The following is a 22,345-nucleotide window of genomic DNA, read 5'->3' as shown; positions in this document are numbered from 1 at the left end:
ACCAGCCAGCATTTTCAGGGCGTTCCTGCACTTATGGTAGTCCACAAGCATCTAACATATGGGCCACCCCTCCCCACATAGAGGTTGATAGCTGGCTTGAGATTTCCCCCACAAATACCTCTTTCCCAAGGTCCGTTTCTTCGGTCTCCTGGCTGGCTCACCAGTTGTTAATTTGCAACCTTGGGAGCTCCTCAGGGTGAAATTCAAAACTGGTTCCCACAGACAGAGGGCAAGAAGTGACCGAAGAAAGAGGCAGACAACTCCAGATTGGTAGGTGGCAGGTTTAATAAGCAAGAGAAGTTCATTACAAGGCTTGTCTTGGATGGTCACAAGATAAGTAGATCCCTGCACCCACCTGACAGAATCTTAAAAGTTTGTATAGAGGCTTTACACATTACTCTCAAGGCTGCATCTTTGAAAACAGCTCCTGCTATGAGAATGGTGGACAGAACACACATTCCAAGGACAGGGAGGGGGTGAGGAGCCTCTGATTGCCTGGGTCCAGCTCTCAGGTCAACTGGTGGTCACAGCCTCTCAATGACCTCCTCCAACAAACTGCCCTTTTGCCTTTGGGCACTGTTATCTGAGTACGAAATGCCTGGAGCTATGGCAGCCATCTTGCAACCATGAGGGGATAGTCTAAGGGCAAAAGCGTCACAATGATGGCTGCATCTTAATGTCATTGTTGAGTCACTGAATTCACTAACAACTATTTCTGGACCTCTTGTGTGAAGGCCTCTTATATACCCCTGTGCAGTTTGACTGTCTCCTATTGCTTGCAGCCAAAAGCAAGCTTCTAATACAGACTTTAACCTCACTGCTGGTTTTATAAGCTTCTTGGAAATTATATGACTCGTACACACTTTTACTATAAGAGCAACTTTAATTTACGCCACTATAGTTTTGCTGTTTCTCTGTATTCAATGACAAAATTAGTCGATTTGGGATGGGAAAGTGATATATTTCCATTGTTCTACAAGATCTCCGGTCGGTCGTTATGCTGCGTTCAAAAATGACACAAAAGCTTTGATAGCTTATGCCATTATTTGATAAAGTTTCATAGTGGATAACAGTCTAGGAACAAATAGATAGCTGACCCAGTAAAATCCAATTTTCAGATGGTATAATATTTTCTAGACATATTTTAATTTTCCGGCTCACAATCACTCATCCCAGCATTCATACATCCGTATATTACATGTGCACTGGAATCTCATTCAATTTTAATTTTGATGACATTATTCTAAGTTGGATCAATTATGTTTTATTTTTTAAATCATCACTTTCATGCTTCAATGAATAATTTTTGAGACATTGATGGATTTTTCTTATTTGGGGATATAATACAACACAAAAGCAACCCTGAAAAACACAAATATAAGCAATATATCTAAGCAATAACTCATAAAGGAAAATTGTGTGAAAGCAGCACATATTGCCTGCATGCTAGACAAGAGCCCACTGCAGTCCTTCGTGTCCATGGACAGCTTTAAAAACACAATTAGGGTTATGGCAGTATTTCTGTGAAAGTCACCAGTTTCAAATGTGTGAGATGCATGGGTTTAAAAGTGTTTCTTTCTTTTTTTCTCTAAAACTTAACACTTAGGAGACCAATGGAGATGACCAGTGGTTCGTTGATCACATTTTGAGAAACAACACCCTAAAGCTGAAGTCTCATAAAGTCTAATCTGCAGCCCTTCTTGCAGCTATTGCATAATAATTGGTTTTTCTGGAGACTCCAAAGCTTCAAAATCCAAAGGGATTTTGGACCCTATGATAGTGGATGGGGAAGATATTTTTGGGTCAAGGTGAAGGACCACTTTCCAGCATTCCCTCCAATCACATGGTCAACTGCCTCCTCCTTCTGTTTTTCTAACTAAAACGTCCATGTGGTGAGCATCATGGTGGTGGCAGCAGCAGTGGGATCTCTCCAGGACAAGGAATGGTCTGCTATGTGTTGGTCCTCAGCTTAGTGCCAGGCACCATTTTGAGCTTTATGCTGAGATGAGTAGCATAATAATAAGAATGAGCTTATTGGGGGCAGCAGATCCCTGATCTAGGACTTTGAAGTGCTCTTCAATCACTAACCGTATGCGAACAATGTCCCCTTCACCACATCCCAGGATTTGCAAGAAATATCTATGTATTGGTTCACTCCAGTGACCTTTCCAGCTGAGAGAATAGCGACATGGAGAAGTCCTCCACGGAACACAGCAGTGATCCTGTCCTAGGCTTTCCAACTGGAGACTTGACAAGACAAATGGCCCTTCCCAGGCAAGACTCTTTGTGCAAACATGCTGCATCCTCCCAAAGGGAGAAAGCAACCTGATCCCAGCCTCCCTTACATGGAAGATTTCTTCCCCCACAGGCCTGTCTTAGGTGAGAGTAAGAGGGCCAGGAAACCTCTCAGAGAGTAGGTCCAAAAGAGAACAAGAGGTAGTTTCTTATTGGGCAACTTGGGGGTCTGATGTCCCATTTTCTGGGACAGTGTGTCCATTTGCTTCCCGCATCATTTCCTTGTACTGACGTTTGAAGAAGCCAACCTGATGAGGAGGAAGGAAAAGAAAATCAGGAAGTCCAGTGGAAGAGAAGAAAAGAGAAGACTGCGGGAGGGGGAGGGGGTCACCATTTCTGGACCTTACTATGTTCAAGCACGGCACTAGGAACTTTACATATATTGTGTCATTTAGATTTTACCACAATTCTGTGAGCTGGGTATAATAACCTTCAGATTGAGAAACTAAGACCCAATGTGGACAAGGCACTTGTCTATAGTCACAGGAAGAATCAGTGGTGGTGTCAACATCAAATCCAGGGCTGTGTTTTATGTTATAATTTGCTGTCAAAGGAAATGTAGAGAGATGGGGAAGAGTGGGAAAGAAAGGGAGAGAGATTAGAAGAGGCCTGAGAATCAGATAGGAAGGCACAAACATGAGGGACAGTTGGGGACTGGTGATGTCATAGGTGGGAAGGAATCTCCCACAAGTAGTGACTTAGTAAGAATGTGCACCTGTCTCCAAGATGAGCTCTGTTTTACACTGTAGAAAGAATGGAATCAAATGCTGTTGGTGTCAAGAGTGGGATTAAAACACTCACCTTGTACAGTATGGCTGTAATGAGAGCCAGCAGCAGCAGTCCTCCCACAGAGCTGCCCACAATAACGGGGATGGGGTTGTAGACCTCATACTTCTCTAGCACCGTCTCCATCTGGAGTGGAGGTGATCCCATAAGAAATTATCAGGCCTCTTGCTGTCTCAGTTTCTTCCCAGGTACCCCAATCTTTAATTCCCACTCCTCCTTCCCTAGGCCCTGCTTCAAGAGGTGAGCTACAGAAGCATTCAAGAGCTTAGGGACAACTGTCTTGCCCAGGGACCTTCATCCTTCCTTCCTCCAGGCCTGCGAGCCTCCCACCCAGCATCACAGATTTAGCATCATGAAGGAGCCCTCTTACCAGCCTGACCACTGCCTACCACACAGCCACTACCTGGGCTCTCAAAAATGCCTCCTGTCCTGGAAGCTGCGAATACACAGATGTGTTGAACGTGATTTCGGCCACACTCACGACCAATACTTTCTTCTGCAATGTCTGCAAAAGAGAGGGAGAGAGCTGGGGAACTAGCTCCGGGAAGGCTCAGAGTTTGAGAAATGTCCGGTCTTGCGCATGAGCACAGAGATATCAGGCGCCACCTGAATCCAGGGAAGGCACTTTGCTGTTGGGCCTACACACCTGGCTGACCCAACCAAAGCTAAGGTTGCCCTTCAGGATGAAGTCAAGTTCCTCCCGGATGCCGAAGGAGGGGATGTCACAGCGGAACCTCAGGCAGTCAGCAATGGAGCAGTCCTAGGGACAGAGAAGTAGCATCAAGCCAGAGAAAGATGAGTCTGAAGGTAGAAGACAGCATTAAACTGTCTGATTTGGGGGGAGCAGCCACATCAGAATTCAGGAAGGCTGTTCAGCAGATGGCCATCTGAATGTAACACTGATTCCTGAACAAAATTCCTCTGATGTGTGGCTTAAAGTGGGGGACAGCCCAGAGCTCTCCTCACCAGCACAGGATTCTTCTGAAGGTGGGTCAGGAAGTCAGACTCTGTGGGTGCTATTCTCTCTGAAGGACACTGAATGGCTGGATTCTAGGAAAAGACAGACAGCAAGCATCTCAGGGGGGCCATCAGGGATTCATGAGGGGCAGGGAATCCAGGTAACAAGCATTAGTGGAGGAGGCATACACAGTCCTTGAGTACCTGGGGGTGGAAGACCTCCATCTCTGTCCATACAGCCACCCGGTTCAGCTCCACAGGCACCAAGAAGTTGATGCTGACAGGCAGGTCCCTTTGTCCCAGGTTGTTCACCTGCACAGAGGGCAGTGAGGACAAAGACCATGCCAAACCCCACATCCCTCCTTAATCTCTGGCTCCTGGCCTCTGCCCCAGCCCATGCTCCTGAGTCACCATCACTTGCCTGACATCTATGCTGGGCCCTGCTGCTTTCCTTCTCCTCTGAGGCTGAGAAGTTGAGGTACTTGGTGGATTGTTCAGGGCTGGGGAGAGAAGAGGCATGGGTAGTTTTGAAGTTCCATGGACGCCTCCTGAGGAAGCTCTGGCTGGGAGCATGAGGGGGTCAGTGGGGCCTTGGAGTGGCCTAGAATGAGGTCTTTGGATAACTTGGGGTAATGAGAGGGTGTAGGGAGCAGGGCTGGGCTTCAAGCTGGGTGCAAGGTGCCGGCAGAAGCTTCCAACAGAGAAAAGTGTCAAGGGGGCTTGTCAGGGGTGTGGTGAAAGGGATTGAGAGCTATGTCACTGACTCGCTAAGGGAGCAGGTGCCAGGGCCTCCCTCTGTATGCCTCAGTTTTCCTTTCAGGCCTTCATGGGCATGCAGGATGATGGATGGGCATGTGGGAAACAGCAAAAGTTTGGGGAGACTTGGGCTGATGCTGTTGACTAATGTCTACTGGACACTGCCCCAGTCTGGTCTTTCACAGGCCTTCCCTGGGGCTCTTCTCCCCTGTTTCCTTGGCTTTTCTGGGCCTAAGGCTTGGAGATGAGAGAGGGCCCAACAGCAGACTCCTCACTGGGTTTCAGTGTAACAACAACTCCTGAGGCTTGCCTAGGCCCATGCCTAGAGACTCAGCCTGGCCCCTCACGCGGGTGGCTGGTCTCACTTCTGCCCCTCCCTGCTCCACTCTTTGGGTACCTGTCCTTTGCCCACACAGTCCAAATTCCAGACCACCACTCCTACTCTAAAGTTTCATCCCTCTTCTGCAAGGGGCTCCCAAAAAATGCCCCAGCCTCATCATGGGGGACCCTTTGAGTGCCCCCACCCACAGGGTCACATCTGCAAAGTACAGCTATGCTGTAGGGCCACATACGCCTAGATGTGGTATGCCCTGCCTGTGAGTCCCTACAAGGAAGTGTGCTAACCCCAGTGCACACTCCAGCAAGCAAGTTCAGAGCATGCACCCAGCTGGGCTGCTGAGAGCCCACAATGTGCAGGTGTGAATGAAAGTGTGCAACTCTAGGCAGGAAGAAGACATCCAATGAGTCACATGGGCCAAACTAGCAAGGAATGTACCCAGACTAAGCCACGTCAGCCTGTTGCAAATCACAAGTGCACACACCCCACAAGGGCAAGGGTTTACGTCTGGTTTTCATTACACATAATAGAGGCTCAATAAATCTTTGCTGTGTCTGGAACATAGCAAATGCTAGGAGGGTATTTGTTGAAGGAAGATATCTGCTCAAACACCTGACTTGACTCCTTAGTTTCAAACACCTCCTCTACCCCTCCTTGGGCAGCATTTTAAGGCCTTTTCCTGTCATCCAGCTTCTTCCTGACACCCAGCCTCTGCAGCAGACAGGTCATTTCTCCCTTTCTTTCCCAAAGAGGACTGGGAAAAGGAGGAGTCGTGGTTCCAAAAGCCCTGCAGGGTGTGAATCTACTCCTTGCAATGAAGAATTTTCCCACCCAAATGCCAAGGGCAAAGTCCAATGCCATGGCCCCTTCAACACTTAGCTGAGGCCTCCTCTGGCAGGAGACCCTGCTCGCTCTTGGAAACTCACATAGCCTGAGGGTACAGAATGACAGGGAGGCCCCTGAAGAGCTTCTGCCTTGGATCAGGATAACCTTACTCCCCAATAAGGCTGTAAGAACCTTGAACACAGGGACATGCCTCATATCTCTAAGGCAATCCAGGACAATCTTGGGGCTTTTGAGAAAGCATTCTAAGAACTGTAACCTCTATTAAATGTAGGATGTAATGATAATAATATCACAATTATTATTATCATAGCTAGTCCACAGTAAACACTAGATGATTGATTAGTAAGTACAGCTAGCAGTATCATCTATTGATTGAAAGAAACAGTGATGAGAAAGCCTAAATATCCCAGATGTTTCGCTGCTTCAGGGAGTGAGGATTTCCCTGAGCCCCGTCAGAGTGAAGGAGAAGAACCCTTTTGAGGCCGCAGTGTGGCACCTGTGGATCACGATGTAGACAGCGTACTTCACTGGGAGCTCCAGCTGGAAGGTGGTCTTGCTGGTCCTGGGGGTGTTATTCTCACTGGAGAAAGAGAAGGATCCCAGTAGACAAGTGTTCCAGAGGAGGAGGCTGGGCGTGAGGGGGCACTGCCCCAGGCCTGGCCTAGCTCACCTGCTCACATTGGCCGTCAAAAGAAGCCGGTCTCCTAGCACGGCCTTGGGGGAGACGTCAAACGTGGCCGTGAATGTGATCTGAGGAAAAGGCAGGAACAGGGAGAGGTCACCAAGGAGTGAGACAGGGGAAGAGCAGGGAAGTAGGGGTTGGGCAGAAGCAAGGCTGACCTGGGCGCCCTCACGCAAGATGAGGTGGTTGATGCTACAGCGGGTCCTCCAAGTGCCCTGCCCATCAGCCAGGGCACTGTCACAGGTCAGGCGCAGCGAGCGTGGCTGCAGCTGGTTCTAGGCAAGGGCAGGTGGGAAAAAGTGAGCATTTGTTAGTGTTTCAAAGAGACTCCGTGAAGTAGTGACAGTTTGCTGGAATCTACCTTAAGGTTATGTTTTACAAAATCCTTGGACAAAATCTTGGTAAAACCTCCTCCTAATGTAGAAATCCCAGATTTATTAGTTTTCCCCTTTTTTATGTATTTTTTTAAAGGTTTTGTTTTATTGCGGGGGGGGGAGAAGAGGTAGGTTGGCCCTGAGCTAACATCTGCGCCAATCTTCCTCTGTTTTGTGTGGTGTGCTACAAGGCATGGTTTGATGAGCAGAGCTAAGTCTGTGCAGGATCTGAACCTGCGAACCCTGGGCCAGCGAAGCAGAGTGGCGAACTTAACCACTAAGCCACCGGGCCGGCCCCTTTAAAGAGCTTTTTAATGGAAAATTTCAAACATACTGAAAAGTAGGGAGACTAGATAAATCAACCCCCACGTACTCATCACTCAGCTTAAATTATCAACATTTGTCTACTCTTGTTTTATTCAGCTGCTCTCCACTTTTTTTTCAGAATATTTTAAAACACATTCTGAACATCATATTGTTTCATCCAGAAGTACTTTGACGTATACCAACAACAGATAAGGGTATTTTTTTACCATAACCACAAGACTCAACAAATCATACCCAACAAAACTAACAATAACTCCTAAATATCAGCTAATACCCAGGTCATGTTCAGTCTTCCTAGATTGTCTCCAAAATGTTATTTTACAGCTCATATTTAAATTGCTATCCAACAAACGTCCACATCTTGCATTTGGCTGATATGTCTAGAAGTACTTTCAGCGATAGGGCACTCACCCCTCACACATCTGGCGCTTGCCATTCCCAGTGCATTCCTTCACACATTAAGCAAAATATGTTTTCGATAGGAATACTAGCCTAAGACCCAGGAGACCAACCAACCAAACGTGATGTGTGGACCTGGGTTAGATGCTGGTTCAAATAAACCAGGTGTAAAAACATATTTTTGAGACAATTAAGGAAATTTGATTATGGTCTAAATACCAAGGAATCACTTATTTCATTGGGTGTGATACTGGAATTGGGGTCATGTAAGATATCCCCACTCTCCAGAACTATAGAGTGAAATAGGGAGGAGTGCAATGACATGATGTCTTGGATTTGTTTTAAAATACTTCAGAAAAGGCAAAAGAAAGATGAAATAAATGTGGCAAAATGTTGCTAACTGTTGAATCTGGCTGATAAGTTTTGGGGAGGTTTGTTGAACTACTCTCTACTTTCACAAATGTTTAATATTTTTCATAATAAAATTTTGGTTAAAAATCTGTTTCTCTTTGACACCCTGTGGTCCTAGTTCTGTCTTCTAAAACAGGGATTGCCAAAAAACAGCCCACTGCCTTTTTTTTTTCTTTTTTTTGGTGAGGAAGATTAGCCCTGAGCTAACATCTGTTTCCAATCTTCCTCTTTTTTCTGAGAAAGATTGTCACTGAGCTAACATCGGTGCCCATCTTCCTCTATTCTGTATGTGGTACACTGCCACAGCATGGCTTGATGAGTGGTACGTAGGTCTGCACCCAGGATCCAAACCTGCAAACCCCAGGCCACCAAAGCAGAGCACACGAACTTAACCACTACACTCGGCCAGCCCAAGCCTATCACCAATTTTGTAAATAAGGTTTTATTGGGATACAGCCATGCTCACTCATATACATGCTGTCAGTGGCTGTTTTCACGCTATAACAGCAGAGTTGAGTAGATGTGACAGACACTGTATGGCCCACAAAGCTGGATATTTACTATCTAGACCTTTACAGAAAAAGTATGTCAAGCCCTGATCTAGAGTAACCAATAAATTCAACTCCATCTACAGAACAGTGTTTTAAAATATTTGAGAACCAAGTTATGTCTTCCTTTAAAAGAGAAATATTGATACCATGCAGAATACAAAGACATATAAAGCACGGTCCCCTCTCTCTCCACAGTAACAGCCTCTTGGGATTTCATTCTTGCTAGTCAGTATCCTTAAAATGCAATGGCCAGAGTTGAACACAGCATGAGCCGAGGTAAGTCCCAGATAACACAACCAGATCCAACCATGATGAGCCCAGATCTCTTGGCTTATGAGAGGCTGCTAAGCAATGGCAGCCCCAGCCTGAGCCTTGAACCCTGCACAGGAGTCTCTGCTGATTCCCACCGGTCAGCCTCTTCCTTTCCTGGAGGGAATAATACCTGGCCCTCTGCCACACGTCGATAAGACAGCCCTGGAGGGTAGAAAAAGGTAACTGTGGTTCCATAGGAGTCCTCGCCGTCATTCCGCACTGTCACTTCCATGTTCAGCTCCAGGTTATTCCCCACCACCAGGGTCTTCAAGCTAGATGTGGGGAAGAGGGCAGGATTCTGTGACTGGGTCTAGAAATGGTCTGCGGATGAAACCAGAGTGGGGAGGTAGGGGAGAGACGAGGGACAAGATGTCTGGTTTCTGAGCACAGGATAGAAATGTTAGTGAGAACGGGGGCAGGAGCTTCAGGTTTCAGAGAGGGGCAGGGGGACCAGGGCGGATCTAAGGGGGTGGAAGCTCACCCTGAGAAGTGAAAGGAGATGCCAAGGTCGTCCTGGCAGACATGGTCAGCTCCACAGTTCTTCTCAAAGGGGAGCTGAGAGGGAAGGTAAAGCGGGGTTTTCCCTAAGATCTGGAGTGCACACCCTCCATCCTCGCTGGAAGATCCCCACACCAGGACTCACAGAGGCTGTGAAGTATCTCTGAGCATCCACAGCCAGCACAGGCCGGATGCTTCCAAAGGAAGGGATGGGCTTGCCCTCCAGGGAGAAGTTGAGACGCAAGGTGATGGGGGTCACTGTGTCCTCCACACAGGCCTAGAGGACGGACATTGAAGACGGCAGGTAACTAAGGAAAGCACCCTCACATTCGCTAGCTCTGTCCCATCTCCTCATCTGGAAAATGGGGTAAGAATGATACTTACTTGCACTCAATAAACACTCATTACTACGATTCCACCACGCAGAACCTCTGCTGTGGTTGTCCTCTGCCTTGAACTCCCTTCCCCAAGCCTCCCACAGGCTCATGCACTCTATTCAGCAAGCTCTCAAACTTCGCCTGCTCCAAGAGGCCTCCCAACACCCTCTTTGTTCTCTCCCTGGCTTTATCTTTCTCCATAGCACTCATCACTACCCAACATCTATTATCCAGGAACCTGATTGTCTTCCGTCTTCCCCCAGAGCTCCTTGTGGGCATGGACTGTTTTGCCCACTGCTGCTTCCCTGGCACCTAGGACAAGGCCTGTCTCAGAGAAGCAGCTTGATGAAAGAATCCCGGCCCACCACCCAATACTTCTCTGACACAACTCTCTTTCCTGAAATCCAGCTGTGTGGCTCCTGGCAACCCATCCGTTCAGTCGGTCTCTCACTCACTCATTCTGCTAACAAGTGTTAAGCACCTCCTGCGTGCCAGGTGCCGTGCTGGGGATGAGCCACAGCAAGGACCAGAACACACTCTGCTCTTTCTCTGCCCAGCCTCAGAATCGCCTCCATCCCCAGGATTCCAAGGCTCCCTCACCAGGAGGAGCAACTTCACGGTCTCACAGTGCTGGTTCAGCCCAAGGACTCGGACACGAGTCAGATTCCAGGTCTTTGTCTCCTCAAAGATGGCACGGGGATTCATGCGGCCAGGATCAAGAGTCAGGTCAAAGGTCACAGAGCTTTGGAGGTCACCTGTAGGGGATAGTAAGGCATGGGGAGGGGTTAAGAGAGCCAGGAACTCCTCAAGTGGGCAAGTGGCAAAGCAGGAGATAGGAGTCCTAGGCTAGGGGACTCCAGAGGTCAGGGTGTCCTGGACTGCAGAGGTGAGGACTCACCCAGCCGGTTCTTGGGACTTTGATAAATACGAAGGCAGACATTGGCGTCACCCAGGGCACGGACAGAGGGCTTCTGCTCCTGACACTCAAACACAGACCTGGCAATCTCTGCAGGTGTGATGCGGATGCTCACCCACACCCTAAGCACGGGTCTAGTCCTGTGGGTAGAACGGTGAGCTGAGGACAGACTCTTGGTACTGGGAGGACAACATGGGATGGGGAGTGGGGAAGCTGGTGTCCTAGGCAGACTTAGGACCACCTGGGGAGTGTCTGAGGAAGTCTGTTCTCACCTGAGCAGCAGCGCGTGCCCCTGGGCCCCCACAGCCAGGTCCACCAGTCCATCCATGGTGAGATCCTGACCCCCACTCAGCGACTGCCCAAAATACTGGAGCCTGGGGGAGAGCTGGGAGGCTGCAATCCTCTGGTCAGAGGGGGAAAGGCAAGCCAGGTTAGGAGGTGAGGGTAACAAGTTGGAAATCAACAACAAGAGGAACAGGGAGGTAGGAATGTGGGAGACAGAAAGAAGAGGTAAGTAGTCAAAAGATGTTGCCAAGAAGTGCCTAAAAAGAGGACGTGGGGAAATGATGACTAGAGAAAAGGAAAGACTCCTAAGACATAAATGAAGAAGTGGAGATTGAAAGACTGGCCTGGTGACCTGAGTCTCGTTCATTATTCATCCAGCTAGTCTCAGGTTCCAATTGTGGCTCCTCTACTTATGACCCATAAGGCCTTGGGCCAGGATTCAATCTTTCTGTACCTTAGTTTCCTCCTCTTTCACATGGGGATAATAATACTTCAGAGTTCAGCTCTGAGTAGTAAATGAATTAATTCATACAGTTCTTAGAACAGCACCCAGAATATAGTCACTAGTCAATTACTTACGATGATGAGTATTAGGGCTGGAAGGGACCTTGGAGCTCATCCAGCCCCACCTCCCACTTCACAGAGAGTACCAAGGCCACACAGCCTTAAAGAGGCTGACTCCAGACCTGAAATCAGATCCTCTGGCCTCAGGCCGAAGGCCCCTTTTTGCTTCCCATGGCCACCCTGTCTCTTCAGAGGACAAGGAGGGACCAACTTGGAGTAGCAGCACCCATACACAGATTCTATACTCCAGGACATTGCCTCTCCTGGGGGTTCCTTCTCTTCTATTTCCATTGTTCCTATAATGACAAATTCCTTGGAGAATGTGCCCTTTAAATCTCTTGGTCCTGCTGGGACTGGCAGACATTAAGAGCAGTAATAATAAAATGAAAGAGAAATTTACCAATTACTAAGAGAGTCTAGAAAGGAAGAGGGGAGTAGGAACAATACAAACACACTCAAGTGGCCTCACGCTCAGGAAAATTGATCTCATAGCCATATTCTCACATTCATGGGTGGCCCTGTGGGGAACAAGGCAAGCCCTTCCCAGTCAAGTATGTATTGGGAGTGTCATTGGGGAAAGAAGAAAAGTCATGGCAGGCCAGTGAATTTGGAAAGGCCTCTTCTTGGATTCGGGCCTTGCAGGCGTAACCCAAGTGATATTTGCAATTGCAGGTCTACAGAAATATGCCTCTAAGCTGCTGCAGCCAGGGGAAGATAAGCATGTTGGTGTGGACTGAATGTAGTTTCAAGACGACAGGTGGACTCTTGTTATTCTCAGAAAAGCCTTTCACCCTCTTAAAGTTCCAAGCTCTTTAGAACCCCTGCAGTTGTTAAACTGTGTTAATAATAATGGATTATAGTACTATAACACATTTGATGTGCTAGGCACATATGTGTGTGCTATATATGTACTCTATATGTACTTACTCGCTTCATTCTCACAGCAGCAGCCCAATAAGGTTGACTCTATGATTATCACCATTTTACAGATGAGGAAACTGAGCACAGAGAGGTGAGTAATGACCACCATCACACAGCTGCCGTGACAGAACTGTAGGGATTGTCTTTGACATTTTTTCTAACATCTTTTTGAGATATAAGTCACATACTATACAATTTACCCTTTTAAACTATACAACTCAATAGTTTTTAAGATGTTCACAGAGTTATGCAACCATCACCAAATCAATTTTAGAACGTTTTCATCACCCCAAAAAGAAACTCCATACCCCTCAGCAGTCACTCCCATGTCCTTCAATTCCCCCACCCCAGCCCCTGGCAACTACTAATCTACTTTCTGTCTCTATGGATTTACCTATTCTGGACATTTCTTACAAATGGAATCATACAATATGTGGTCTCTTGTAACTGGCTTCTTCCACTTAGCATATTTATCTATTTATCAGTTGATAGACATTTGAGTTGTTGCCACCTTTTGGTTACTAAGAATAATGCTGCTATGAATACTCATGTATAACTTTTTTTTTTTTTTTAAAGATTGGCACCTGGGCTAACAACTGTTGCCAATGTTTTTCTTTTTTCTGCTTTATCTCCCCAACCCCCCCGCCCCCGCCCCCGTACACAGTTGTATATCTTAGTTGTAGGTTCCTCCAGTTGGATGTGGGACGCCACCTCAACGTGGCCTGACCAGCGGTGCCATGACCATGCCCAGGATCCAAACCCTGGGCCACTGCAGCGGAGCGCGGGAACTTAACCACTCGGCCACGGAGCCGGCCCCTGTATAACTTTTTATGTAGAATATGTTTTCAACTCTCTTGGGTGGAATTGCTGGCTTATCAGTAACTGTTTAACTTTTTGAGGAAATGCCAGACTGTTTTCTAAAGTAGCTGCACCATTTTACTTTCCCACCAGCAGTGTGTGAGGCTACCAAATTCTTGGTGTCCTCAACCACACTTGTTATTGTCTGTCTTTATGATTCCAGCCCTCCTAGTGACTGTGAAGTGGTATCTCATTGTGGTTTTAATTTGCAAATGACTGACAACTAATGATGTGGAACGTCTTTTCACGTACATATTGGTCCTTTGTATATTATCTTTGGAGAAATGTCTATTCAGATTCTTTGCCTGTTTTTAATTGGGGCTTCTTTGACTTTTGCCAAGGGAAGAAGCCCTCCCCTCTCAGGGAACCCCTGACCCATTGGTTGGAGGCTCCTGTCTATTTGGGCATTTGGCAGGATAGCTGACGGCAAGAGGGAAGAAAGTCACATAGCATCCAAGGGGATGAACGGGGGAGTGGACAGGCACACTGAGCAGCCAGACCTCAACTGATTGGCAGCTGGGAACCACCAAGAGATCAAGTACTGGCTTAGATGTCAGGTGATTGGAACCTCCCTCATTACCATTCCTGATCCACTATAACCGTGGACAAGTCAAGTTGCTTATCTTCTCCATGCCCTAGATTTCATCTGTAAAATGGGTTTGCTAATGCCTGGCCTACGTACCTTGTAAAACTGCTGGAGGATTAAAAGCTCTGGGTGGAAAACCCACTCAAGTATCAAGTCCCCATACAAAACAGGGAACATAACATGTTTTCATTTCTCTAATTCCATAGATTTTGCTTGCTGCCTACAATGTGTCCAGAACTGGCAAAGGAGGTAAAATAAGGTAAAGGAGAATTTTCTAGGTGGCAGTGTGGAAGACGGGGAGAAGCAAAAAGGAGATCGTTGCAGTGACAAAATCTGTGACCGGGCCTCACCTGGCTGTGGGAGGGGCTGATGCCCAGTCCTGAGGTTCCATGAAATAGGTAGACAGCACCCTGGTTCTCCTGCTCTCCGGGGGCCCCGATGGCCACGTCCGTCAGCTTGTCCCCATTCACATCCTCCAGCACTGTCAGGGCTGCCCCAAAGCGGCCCCAGGGGTGGCCCTGCTCCCCACGGAGAACAGCCTCACACTGCCACTTGGCCCTCTGCAGCACAAAAATAGTGTGAGGCCCCAACCCAGGCAACCCCTCCACCCCACACCCAGGCCCCACCCAGCCCAGGTCTCATCAGCCACTCACCCCCCGGGGCAAGGGGCACACAGACACCTGGCCCCCCTGCGTCTGCATATAGTAGTGGGGAGCCCCGATGAGGACCAGGTCAGAGCTGCCATCTCTGTCCACATCCACAGAGCACAGGGAGGCCCCAAAATAGGAGCCGATCTGCAGGGCAGAGCCTGAAGTCATCCTGCGCGCCCCTGCCAGAGGAACCCCTTCTGGGCCAGGTCCCGCCTCTGCCCATCCACCAGCACCTCCCACCATGGGCCCCAAACCCTCCATCTCCTCCCTGTCTGCCCTCTCCACTCCTGGATACCCTGCCACCCTCGCATTCTACTCGTGCTTTCTCCACACCAACCTGAGTGCCTATGACGTTAGCCTTTGGCCTCCACTGCCTGGACTGCTGGGTGAAGATGAAAACCTTCCCGGTGTGCTGATGGCGGGGGGCCCCCAGGACCAGGCTCTGCACCCCCTGCCAAGTGGCCAGCTCGGTGGAGTAACCTGAGGGGGCCAGGCCTCAGCACAAAGGCTTCTCCTCCCGCCCCCCGGCTCCTGCCCCTCCCAGGCAGCTCATCTCCCGCCTGTCCCCCCAGCCGCAGCCTTTTCTCACCCAGGTAAGAGTCTCTCATGTCCACTTCCTCCTGAGACACGTTGATGAAGGTGCGGCTCATCTTTGGTGGGTATAGGAAGGCACCTCCAGACCAGTCAAAGCTTCCCACAGCCCCCAAAACTGGCCCATCCTGAGAGGAAAGGATTCCAGGGCTGAGCAGGCCGGAGTGAGAAGACAGCCTAGTCCAAAGCAATGTCTGCTGTGGACTCCACTCACTCATGACACCCGCCCTTGCCTTCCCTCCTCCCATCTCTCCCTCATTGTACATCAGTCGCCTGAAAGGGGCCCCACTCACAGGCGTGAACACAGTGCTGAAGCCCTCCTGGGACATCTCCAATTCAAAGGAACTACTGCTTACAGTCTGCGTACCTGGGGGAAGGCATGACATTTAGATTCCAGGGGGGAAGACAGGCTTTGCCAGGTCCAACAAGCGCATCTCAGCTTTGGGAGGACCTAATGTTGGAAACTAATACTGAAAGAGAAGAGTTAGTACCTGTGACGTGGGGGTCCCAAGAAGGACAAGCATTTATGAGTCAAGTTTTCTGAAGTGAGTAGTTTCATCTCTGACTTACCCTCAATGGCAAAGATCTTCTCTTTCAATTGGTTTTGAATGTCTCTCAAAGCATCAAAGTCATCCACTTTAAATATATGTTCATGGGAGGGCTTCGATGCAATGTCATTTAATTCTTGCCAGGCTTGTGTGCTTTGAAAAGCCGATCCCACCTGTCCCCAACGAAGACCAACTCAGTGAAAATAATCATAAATCTAATATGCCTACCATGTGCTGGGTGATATCCTCCAATAACCCTGCAAGGTCAATATTATTATACCCAATGTACAGGTGAGAAAAATGAGGCTCAGACAGCATCAAGGAGTTTAGGGAAAAGGATCAGGGGTCCCCCAGGCTAGAACACAGTTTTCCTCCTAAACGTAATAGAAGCTGAGAGAGCTGGGGTTTCTGTCCTTGAAGGGGAAGTTCCCTTAAAAGGAAGCAAGGGGAAGAAGTAGTCAGAGGGCGTCCCCACATCCTACCCCAACTGCGTAACGGATGATGCCTGCTGCCTCAGCCATGGGGATGACATCGTCATAACCCAGGTGGTCGCCTTGTTTCTGCCCATCGGTGATGACGATGAGGATCTTGGAGGCATCCTTTCGGGCCCCTCTTGTAGCACTGAACAGTTCTTTTCTGTCAGGGAAGAAGAGGGGTCAGAGGCCTGTGATCAGAACTTCGGCTAGCCCCTGTGCCTTTGTGAGAATGAGATGCCCCTTCCTCTGGGAGGCCCCAGTCCCACCTGGAGGGCCCCAGCTTGGCAAGGAGACCCCGGCTGAATTTCAGTCCCCACCTGTCCCTTTCTCATGGAGATATATTAGGCCCAAAGGAAGATGAGATGCGTTGGGGAAGAACCTGGGAGAAGTTAGGACTCACATGACCAACTGGATGGCTGAGGCTGTGCGAGTCAACCCTCCCAGCTGGGATACAGAATTCAACAGGCCTAGTGGGTCTGAGCTGTCCATGAAGTCTTTGAAAGTGAAGTGCACCAAGAATTTGTTGGAGAACTGCATCAGGGAGAACTGGGAGGACAACATGGGGCTGGGGGCCAAGGCCACTCCACCAGAACCCCTGGTGTTCCTCCCACAGGCAGGCCCTGCACACTCGGCTTCCCTTCCGCAGGGCACACCTGGGTGCTGGGTCTCTGGAACTGGCTCATCACAGCCTTCACGAAGCTCAGCATCTTGGCAAAATCCTTGAAGTAGATGCTGCCTGAGCCGTCTATCAGGAACACAATGTCGTGCTCTTGCCTCGGGCACTCTGAGGAAGGAGGTGGCACCGTCACGAGGGACAGAGTCAGAGCCCGGGACCTCAGCCTCCTGGACACAAAACTCACCCAGCCCCTCCCCCCCAGTGGCTTCCTTAACCCCTACCTAGAACAGGGCCCTTCCATCTCCTAAAATCTCTAAAGAGGCTACATCTGTGATTCAGCTGCTCAAAGCTGCACAGCCAGCCCAGTTGATAAAAAAATGAAAGTTCCTCCAATCCAGATGGTAAGAAGCCGAGGGCCCCTTGCTCTACCTCAGCTGTCCATGCCCCTCCTCCCTGGGCCCTACTCCACCTCTTCCCCAACATCCCCATGATCCAGCACTAAAAGGACCCTGCTCTAGCCCTTGGCCAGGGTATGTCTTCACTGGTCAGTAGGAAATTGTACTTTTGTTAATTGTTTTTTCTGCTGAGGAAGATTCACCCTAAGCTAACATTCATTACCAATCTTCCTCTTTTTGCTTGAGGAAGATTTGCCCTGAGCTAACATCTGTGCCAGTCTTCCTCTATTTTGTATATAGGTCATTGCCACAGCATGGCTGCCAACGAGTGGTATAGGTCTGTTTCCGGGATCCGAACCTGGGCCACCAAAGTAGAGCGTGCCAAACTTAACCACTAAGCCACAAGACTGGTCCATTGTTAAATATTTTTAATGTCATCCATGGTGACAGCCACACAGTGGCCCTAATCTGTTTTCAGCTTAAATACGAGCCCCCACTCCCCTCCCGGATAAATCTAGAATCCGTCCTCAGAGGAGGAAGCTCTCTTAGCTCCCAGAGAGGAGATTCCATTCCATTCCTAGTTCCCAGCTCTTGGCTTCCCCTTTCTGCCCCAAAGCCGGCCCACCAGAGAGATTGGTGTCCTGGGTGTTCTGATGGGCGCCTAGGTGCCTGTGGGTGAAGTCTAGAGCCTAGGAGGTGCTGGAAAGGGCATGCCATTCAGTGGCTAGATGTCAGTCTCTTCAAGGGCCTGAGTGTGAATATGAAACCATTAGGGGCCCCAGTCTGCTGTGGGCTGGATCTGAAAAGTTCACAGTTACACCACCTCCTTATCTCCCATCCCCATCAACCCTATGTCTCAACCTACACACACACACACACACACACACACACACACATGCATGCACACACAGACACGCACCCACGTGTGCATGCATACACATATGCACGCATACACGCATGCATGTGCGCCCACCCGTGCGTGTGTACACATATGCACGCATACGTGTGCTTGCATATATACATGCATCTACACACATCCGCATGCACACATACACACTGTTCAGTGTCTGCACCATCATTACCCTTTCCAAGTCGGCTGCACAAACCAATTCATTATACCCCAGTGTGCACTGGGTGGAAATAAATTCCCTTCTCTACAAATAATAGCAGCTGGCATTAATCAAGATCTCACCACATTCCAGGCGCTGTGCTAAACCCTGGTCATGGATCATCTCATGTTACTCTCAGTGTTGAGTGTGTTATTATCCCCATCTGACAGACAAACTGAGGCTCAGAGAGGATAGGTCATAGAAAAGGCACTGCAGTGGGATGGTGATGGGGCAGAGCGTGAAAGCAGGCAGTGACTCCCCAGCCCATGTTTAGAGCCACTACACCATCCAGTAAATCCTTTTTTCCACATCTCTCTTTTTTATCCACTCTGGCAAGAGCTCTCTGGCCCCCCTGCCTCCCCAGTCAGATGTGTGTAGGCTCCTCAAAGGACCAGGTGACCCTGAACACTCACCCTGCAGGGCAGCGGGGAGCCTCTGGGCCTGCCAGGATCCGGAGGCCAGCAGGAAGCAGAAGCCGGTCAAGTACACATTCTCTCTGCAGGTGTGGTGCACGGTAGGGCCACAGGCCTGGGGACAGAGGGGGTTGGTGGGAGGGGCCGCCCTGCTTCTGTCCCACCCTCCAATCCCAGCACCTCTAACCTCCACAAGACCCCAGCCCCAGCAGCCCCAGGTCCCCACTCCTCCCCTCAGGATGCTCTCGTGACCCAGGGCAACTCACCAGCAGCTGAGAGGGGTTGGTGGCAGCCGCCAGGGACAGGCCCAATGACATGTTCACAGCCTCTGGGGGGACTAAGGGGACAGATATTTGCATGTTCACCCTCAGGACAGAGGAGGCTGTGTAAGATCTGGACAGAGGGCACTTCAACCCTGGGAGACAAGGAGGTCTGACAGGTCAAGGGGGCTTTCAGGTCTTGATGGAGTGTAGGGGTACGATGGGCAAGGAGCCCTTGAGGGGGTCAGGAAGCCTGCCTGAGGATAAGGATCTGCAGACAGAGCCGAAGCTGGGAAGTGGGTCTCCTGTGCTCCCCACAGGCCCCCAGAGCATGGGAGCCGAGACCTGGGACCCAGGGAGGGGCAGTGACTCACCCTGCAGGGGGATGGGCTCACATGAGGCTGTGCTGTAGTCACACTGGTAAAGGCCGCCTGTTTGGTTGGTAGCCTTTATCTCCTGGGGGGCTCCAACCACCACCCTGGGGGGAAAGAACACTGCGGTTAAGAGCGCGGACACTGGAGTCAGACTTCACCTCTCTGAGCCTCAGTTTTCTCATCTGAAAAGTGGGGGTTAACAATTTAAGCTGCAGATGGGAGGGATTTTTGTCTGTTCTATTCTCTGCTGTGTGTCCGGCTCCTGAGACATACAATAGGTGCTCAGCAAATATTTGTTGAATGATTGATTCCTACTTTATAAGGTTGTTGTGAGGATAAATCAGGGCCCACATAAAGGGTGTTTGGCACACCGCCTGGCACTTACGAAGTGCTCAATAAATGTTAGCTATGACTATGGAGATGACAAGACAGCACCTGCTTTCAATCCAGCTCTTCGTGACCTTGGGGGAATTGCCGCACCAGACAGAGAGGAAAGTTTGTGAATACAGGGAGGGGCATGAGGAGGAGCAGGACCCTGTGCAGGGAGAGAAGTCGAGAGCCAAAGGCCAGTCACCACCCCGTCCTCACCAGGAGTTGGCGTACTGGACCACGCTGTGTCCAAACCCAGCACTGTCCATGCGGAAGGTTGTTGGCTGGTCCATGTCCAAGTTGAAGCAGAGAGAGGAAGCCAAGGCTTGGGAGGAGGTGAGAAAAGAAGCTTTGGAGAAGGGTCTTCCTCCTGTTCTATCTCCCTGGTCCCCAGCCCCCTGCTCTCCTCTCCAAGCCCAATGTCCTAGCATTTCCTGGTCTTCTGGACTCCCAGGCTCAGACCTCCCTTGTCCTTGCTTCTCTCCTTCAGATGGTTCAGAGACAGCTCTTCACCCACTGGCCTGCTGGCAAGTTTCAGTCCTCCATTTCCACAGAGCAATACCCAACTCTAAAGATGGTCCTTCCCTACCCACACCCCTCCTACCCCTGGGCCTCCTAGGAGAGAGAGTCCAGGAAAACTTGGAGCCTAAGGGACCATGTGGACAGAGGACAATGTTGACTTGTTCTGCCTACTTGAGAAATCTCTGGATTGTCCAGGAAACTGGCCTCTCTTCCAGCATCTCCTGAACTTCTCTAAAATTGGTTCATCAGTATTCTCTCCCTCCACAAACTACAGATCCCAAACCCTATGAAACTCCAGATCCCTCCTCTAACGTCTTAGGCTAAAACATGTGCATCCTCAGCTCTCTCCACTACCTGGACCTCAATTCCCTTTTCCCCCTTTATCAGAGCCCCCAGCTTACCCATCAACAGGAGGAGAGATGTCCTGGTCCTGGTCATAACTGGAAGGTCAGACATGTGCTTTCGAGCTCCTGAGCCACTGGAGGAACAGCTTGACCAAGGTGCCAATGGACTAAGTGAGCAGAGAGGGGGTCAGGAAGCCAGAAGCAGGGAAGGAAGTTGTCAGCATGACTCAGAAGTGAGGGGTGGAGAATACAACTAACTAAAGTAAGCATGGAAGGGGGCTGAGGCAGCCCACGCCCTTTAGGTCTGAGAGTCTTTCTAATCAGAGATGACTCGGCTTGTTTCTCTTGCCTCACCAGTCTAGGCTTGTGTGGATGCAAATCCCCTGCCCTGTCCCACCTCTCCCAGATTCCCTTGACCTTGAAACTTCAGTTAGCCGGGGAGAAGAAAGGGCCAGATGCCAAGATGAGGTCAGGGGCCTAACGAAGACCCTGGTGCGAACTCTCCACTTCTGACCTGGAAACATCTGGGCCCAGGAGTCAAGCATCTGGGTCCTAGGAGGAGTACAGAATGGATATTCACTCATTTATTCAACAAGGCTAACTTGAGCCTGATTATGCATATCATTTGTTTGCAGAGGGAGAAAACACAAACCACAAGGCCTCGGCCCTGGGGTCAGTGGAGAAGGCAAATGTGTAAACAGCAAGACTTGCTATGAGGGGAAGCCTATTGACTGCAAGATGTCGTATCAGGCTACGAAGGTGTATATTTCCAGGAAGGCTTCTTGGAGGAGGTGGCACTTGAGCTGAATCTTGAAGACAACTGACTATAGGGGAATGTGTTTCAGAAGGGATTGCCAAATGAGGAAGAGGCATAAGACAGGAGGGCTTCTGGGAAAATGAGTGAAACCAGAGAGTGGGAGGTGGGAAGTGGCAAGAGATGAGGTCAGTGTGGTGGGGGAGGAGGAGGGGGAAGCATGCCCCAGTCCTGGAAAGCCCCCTTCAGGCACATTGACTTTATCCTGAGTGCAAAAGGAAGCACTGAAGTGAATTAGGAAGACAGCTCATCAAATTTACATTTTAGAAGGCTAGAAAGAGGGGCAGTAAGAGACATGATTTCTTTGGAAACTAGCTGGAAACAGATATCAGTCAGGAGGGAGATGGTGGGGACGTGTGGGGTGAGCTAGTAGCCATGAGAATAGACTGGAGACAGACTGGGCACTGAGGAGAGGGCAGTGGTGATGGTCCCCGAGCTAGAGAGTACTGGAGGAAGGGAAGAGGAGTGGGTTAGGCCAACTTTGGTTTTAAGAAAACCAAAATACAGTGTTTAAGAGCTTGACTCTTTCACCCTCTATGCCTCGGTTTCCTCATCTGCAAAATATAGGTATAATAAAAGTATGCACCTCCTATTGTTGCTGGGAAAGTTAAGTTAGTAAATGTGAAATGCTTATAAGACTGTGTAAGAGCTTTAATTATTGGCTATTATCACTACTATGCTGTGATGATTATTTGTGCTACATAAGAGGGGCCTGAAGGGCTTCCAAGAGGAGATGTCCTAGAGGCAGTTGGGTACATGGGGCAGACCTCAGAAGAAAAGTCTGGGTTGGAGATGAGTTTTAGAACCTTCAGCAAAAGTGCGGGAT

General features: G+C 49.5%; 1 protein-coding gene across 1 annotated transcript; it reads right to left on the bottom strand.

Annotated features, from left to right (window-relative positions):
- Window positions 1–267: 267 nt before the first annotated feature.
- On the bottom strand, window positions 268–20,903 carry ITGAX (integrin subunit alpha X). The gene is made up of 30 exons (XM_046667646.1): window positions 20,763–20,903; window positions 20,059–20,164; window positions 19,471–19,574; window positions 19,103–19,173; window positions 18,837–18,951; window positions 16,957–17,087; window positions 16,704–16,849; window positions 16,310–16,463; window positions 15,850–16,000; window positions 15,573–15,646; window positions 15,278–15,407; window positions 15,026–15,168; window positions 14,692–14,832; window positions 14,389–14,598; window positions 11,097–11,227; window positions 10,807–10,964; window positions 10,509–10,663; window positions 9,677–9,808; window positions 9,515–9,588; window positions 9,164–9,305; window positions 6,818–6,934; window positions 6,648–6,727; window positions 6,474–6,557; window positions 4,460–4,538; window positions 4,243–4,350; window positions 4,048–4,131; window positions 3,728–3,841; window positions 3,485–3,586; window positions 3,097–3,207; window positions 268–2,543 (listed from the first exon to the last, which is right to left on the bottom strand). Exons 1-30 carry the CDS (start codon window positions 20,815–20,817, stop codon window positions 2,445–2,447), a joined length of 3,501 nt encoding a protein of 1,166 aa, XP_046523602.1. The 5' UTR covers window positions 20,818–20,903; the 3' UTR covers window positions 268–2,444.
- Window positions 20,904–22,345: the final 1,442 nt, after the last annotated feature.

This window comes from Equus quagga, chromosome 7 (genome assembly GCF_021613505.1).
Source record: "Equus quagga isolate Etosha38 chromosome 7, UCLA_HA_Equagga_1.0, whole genome shotgun sequence".
Taxonomy (NCBI): Eukaryota; Metazoa; Chordata; class Mammalia; order Perissodactyla; family Equidae; genus Equus; species Equus quagga.
This window is presented reverse-complemented; position numbering and strand designations above follow the sequence as displayed.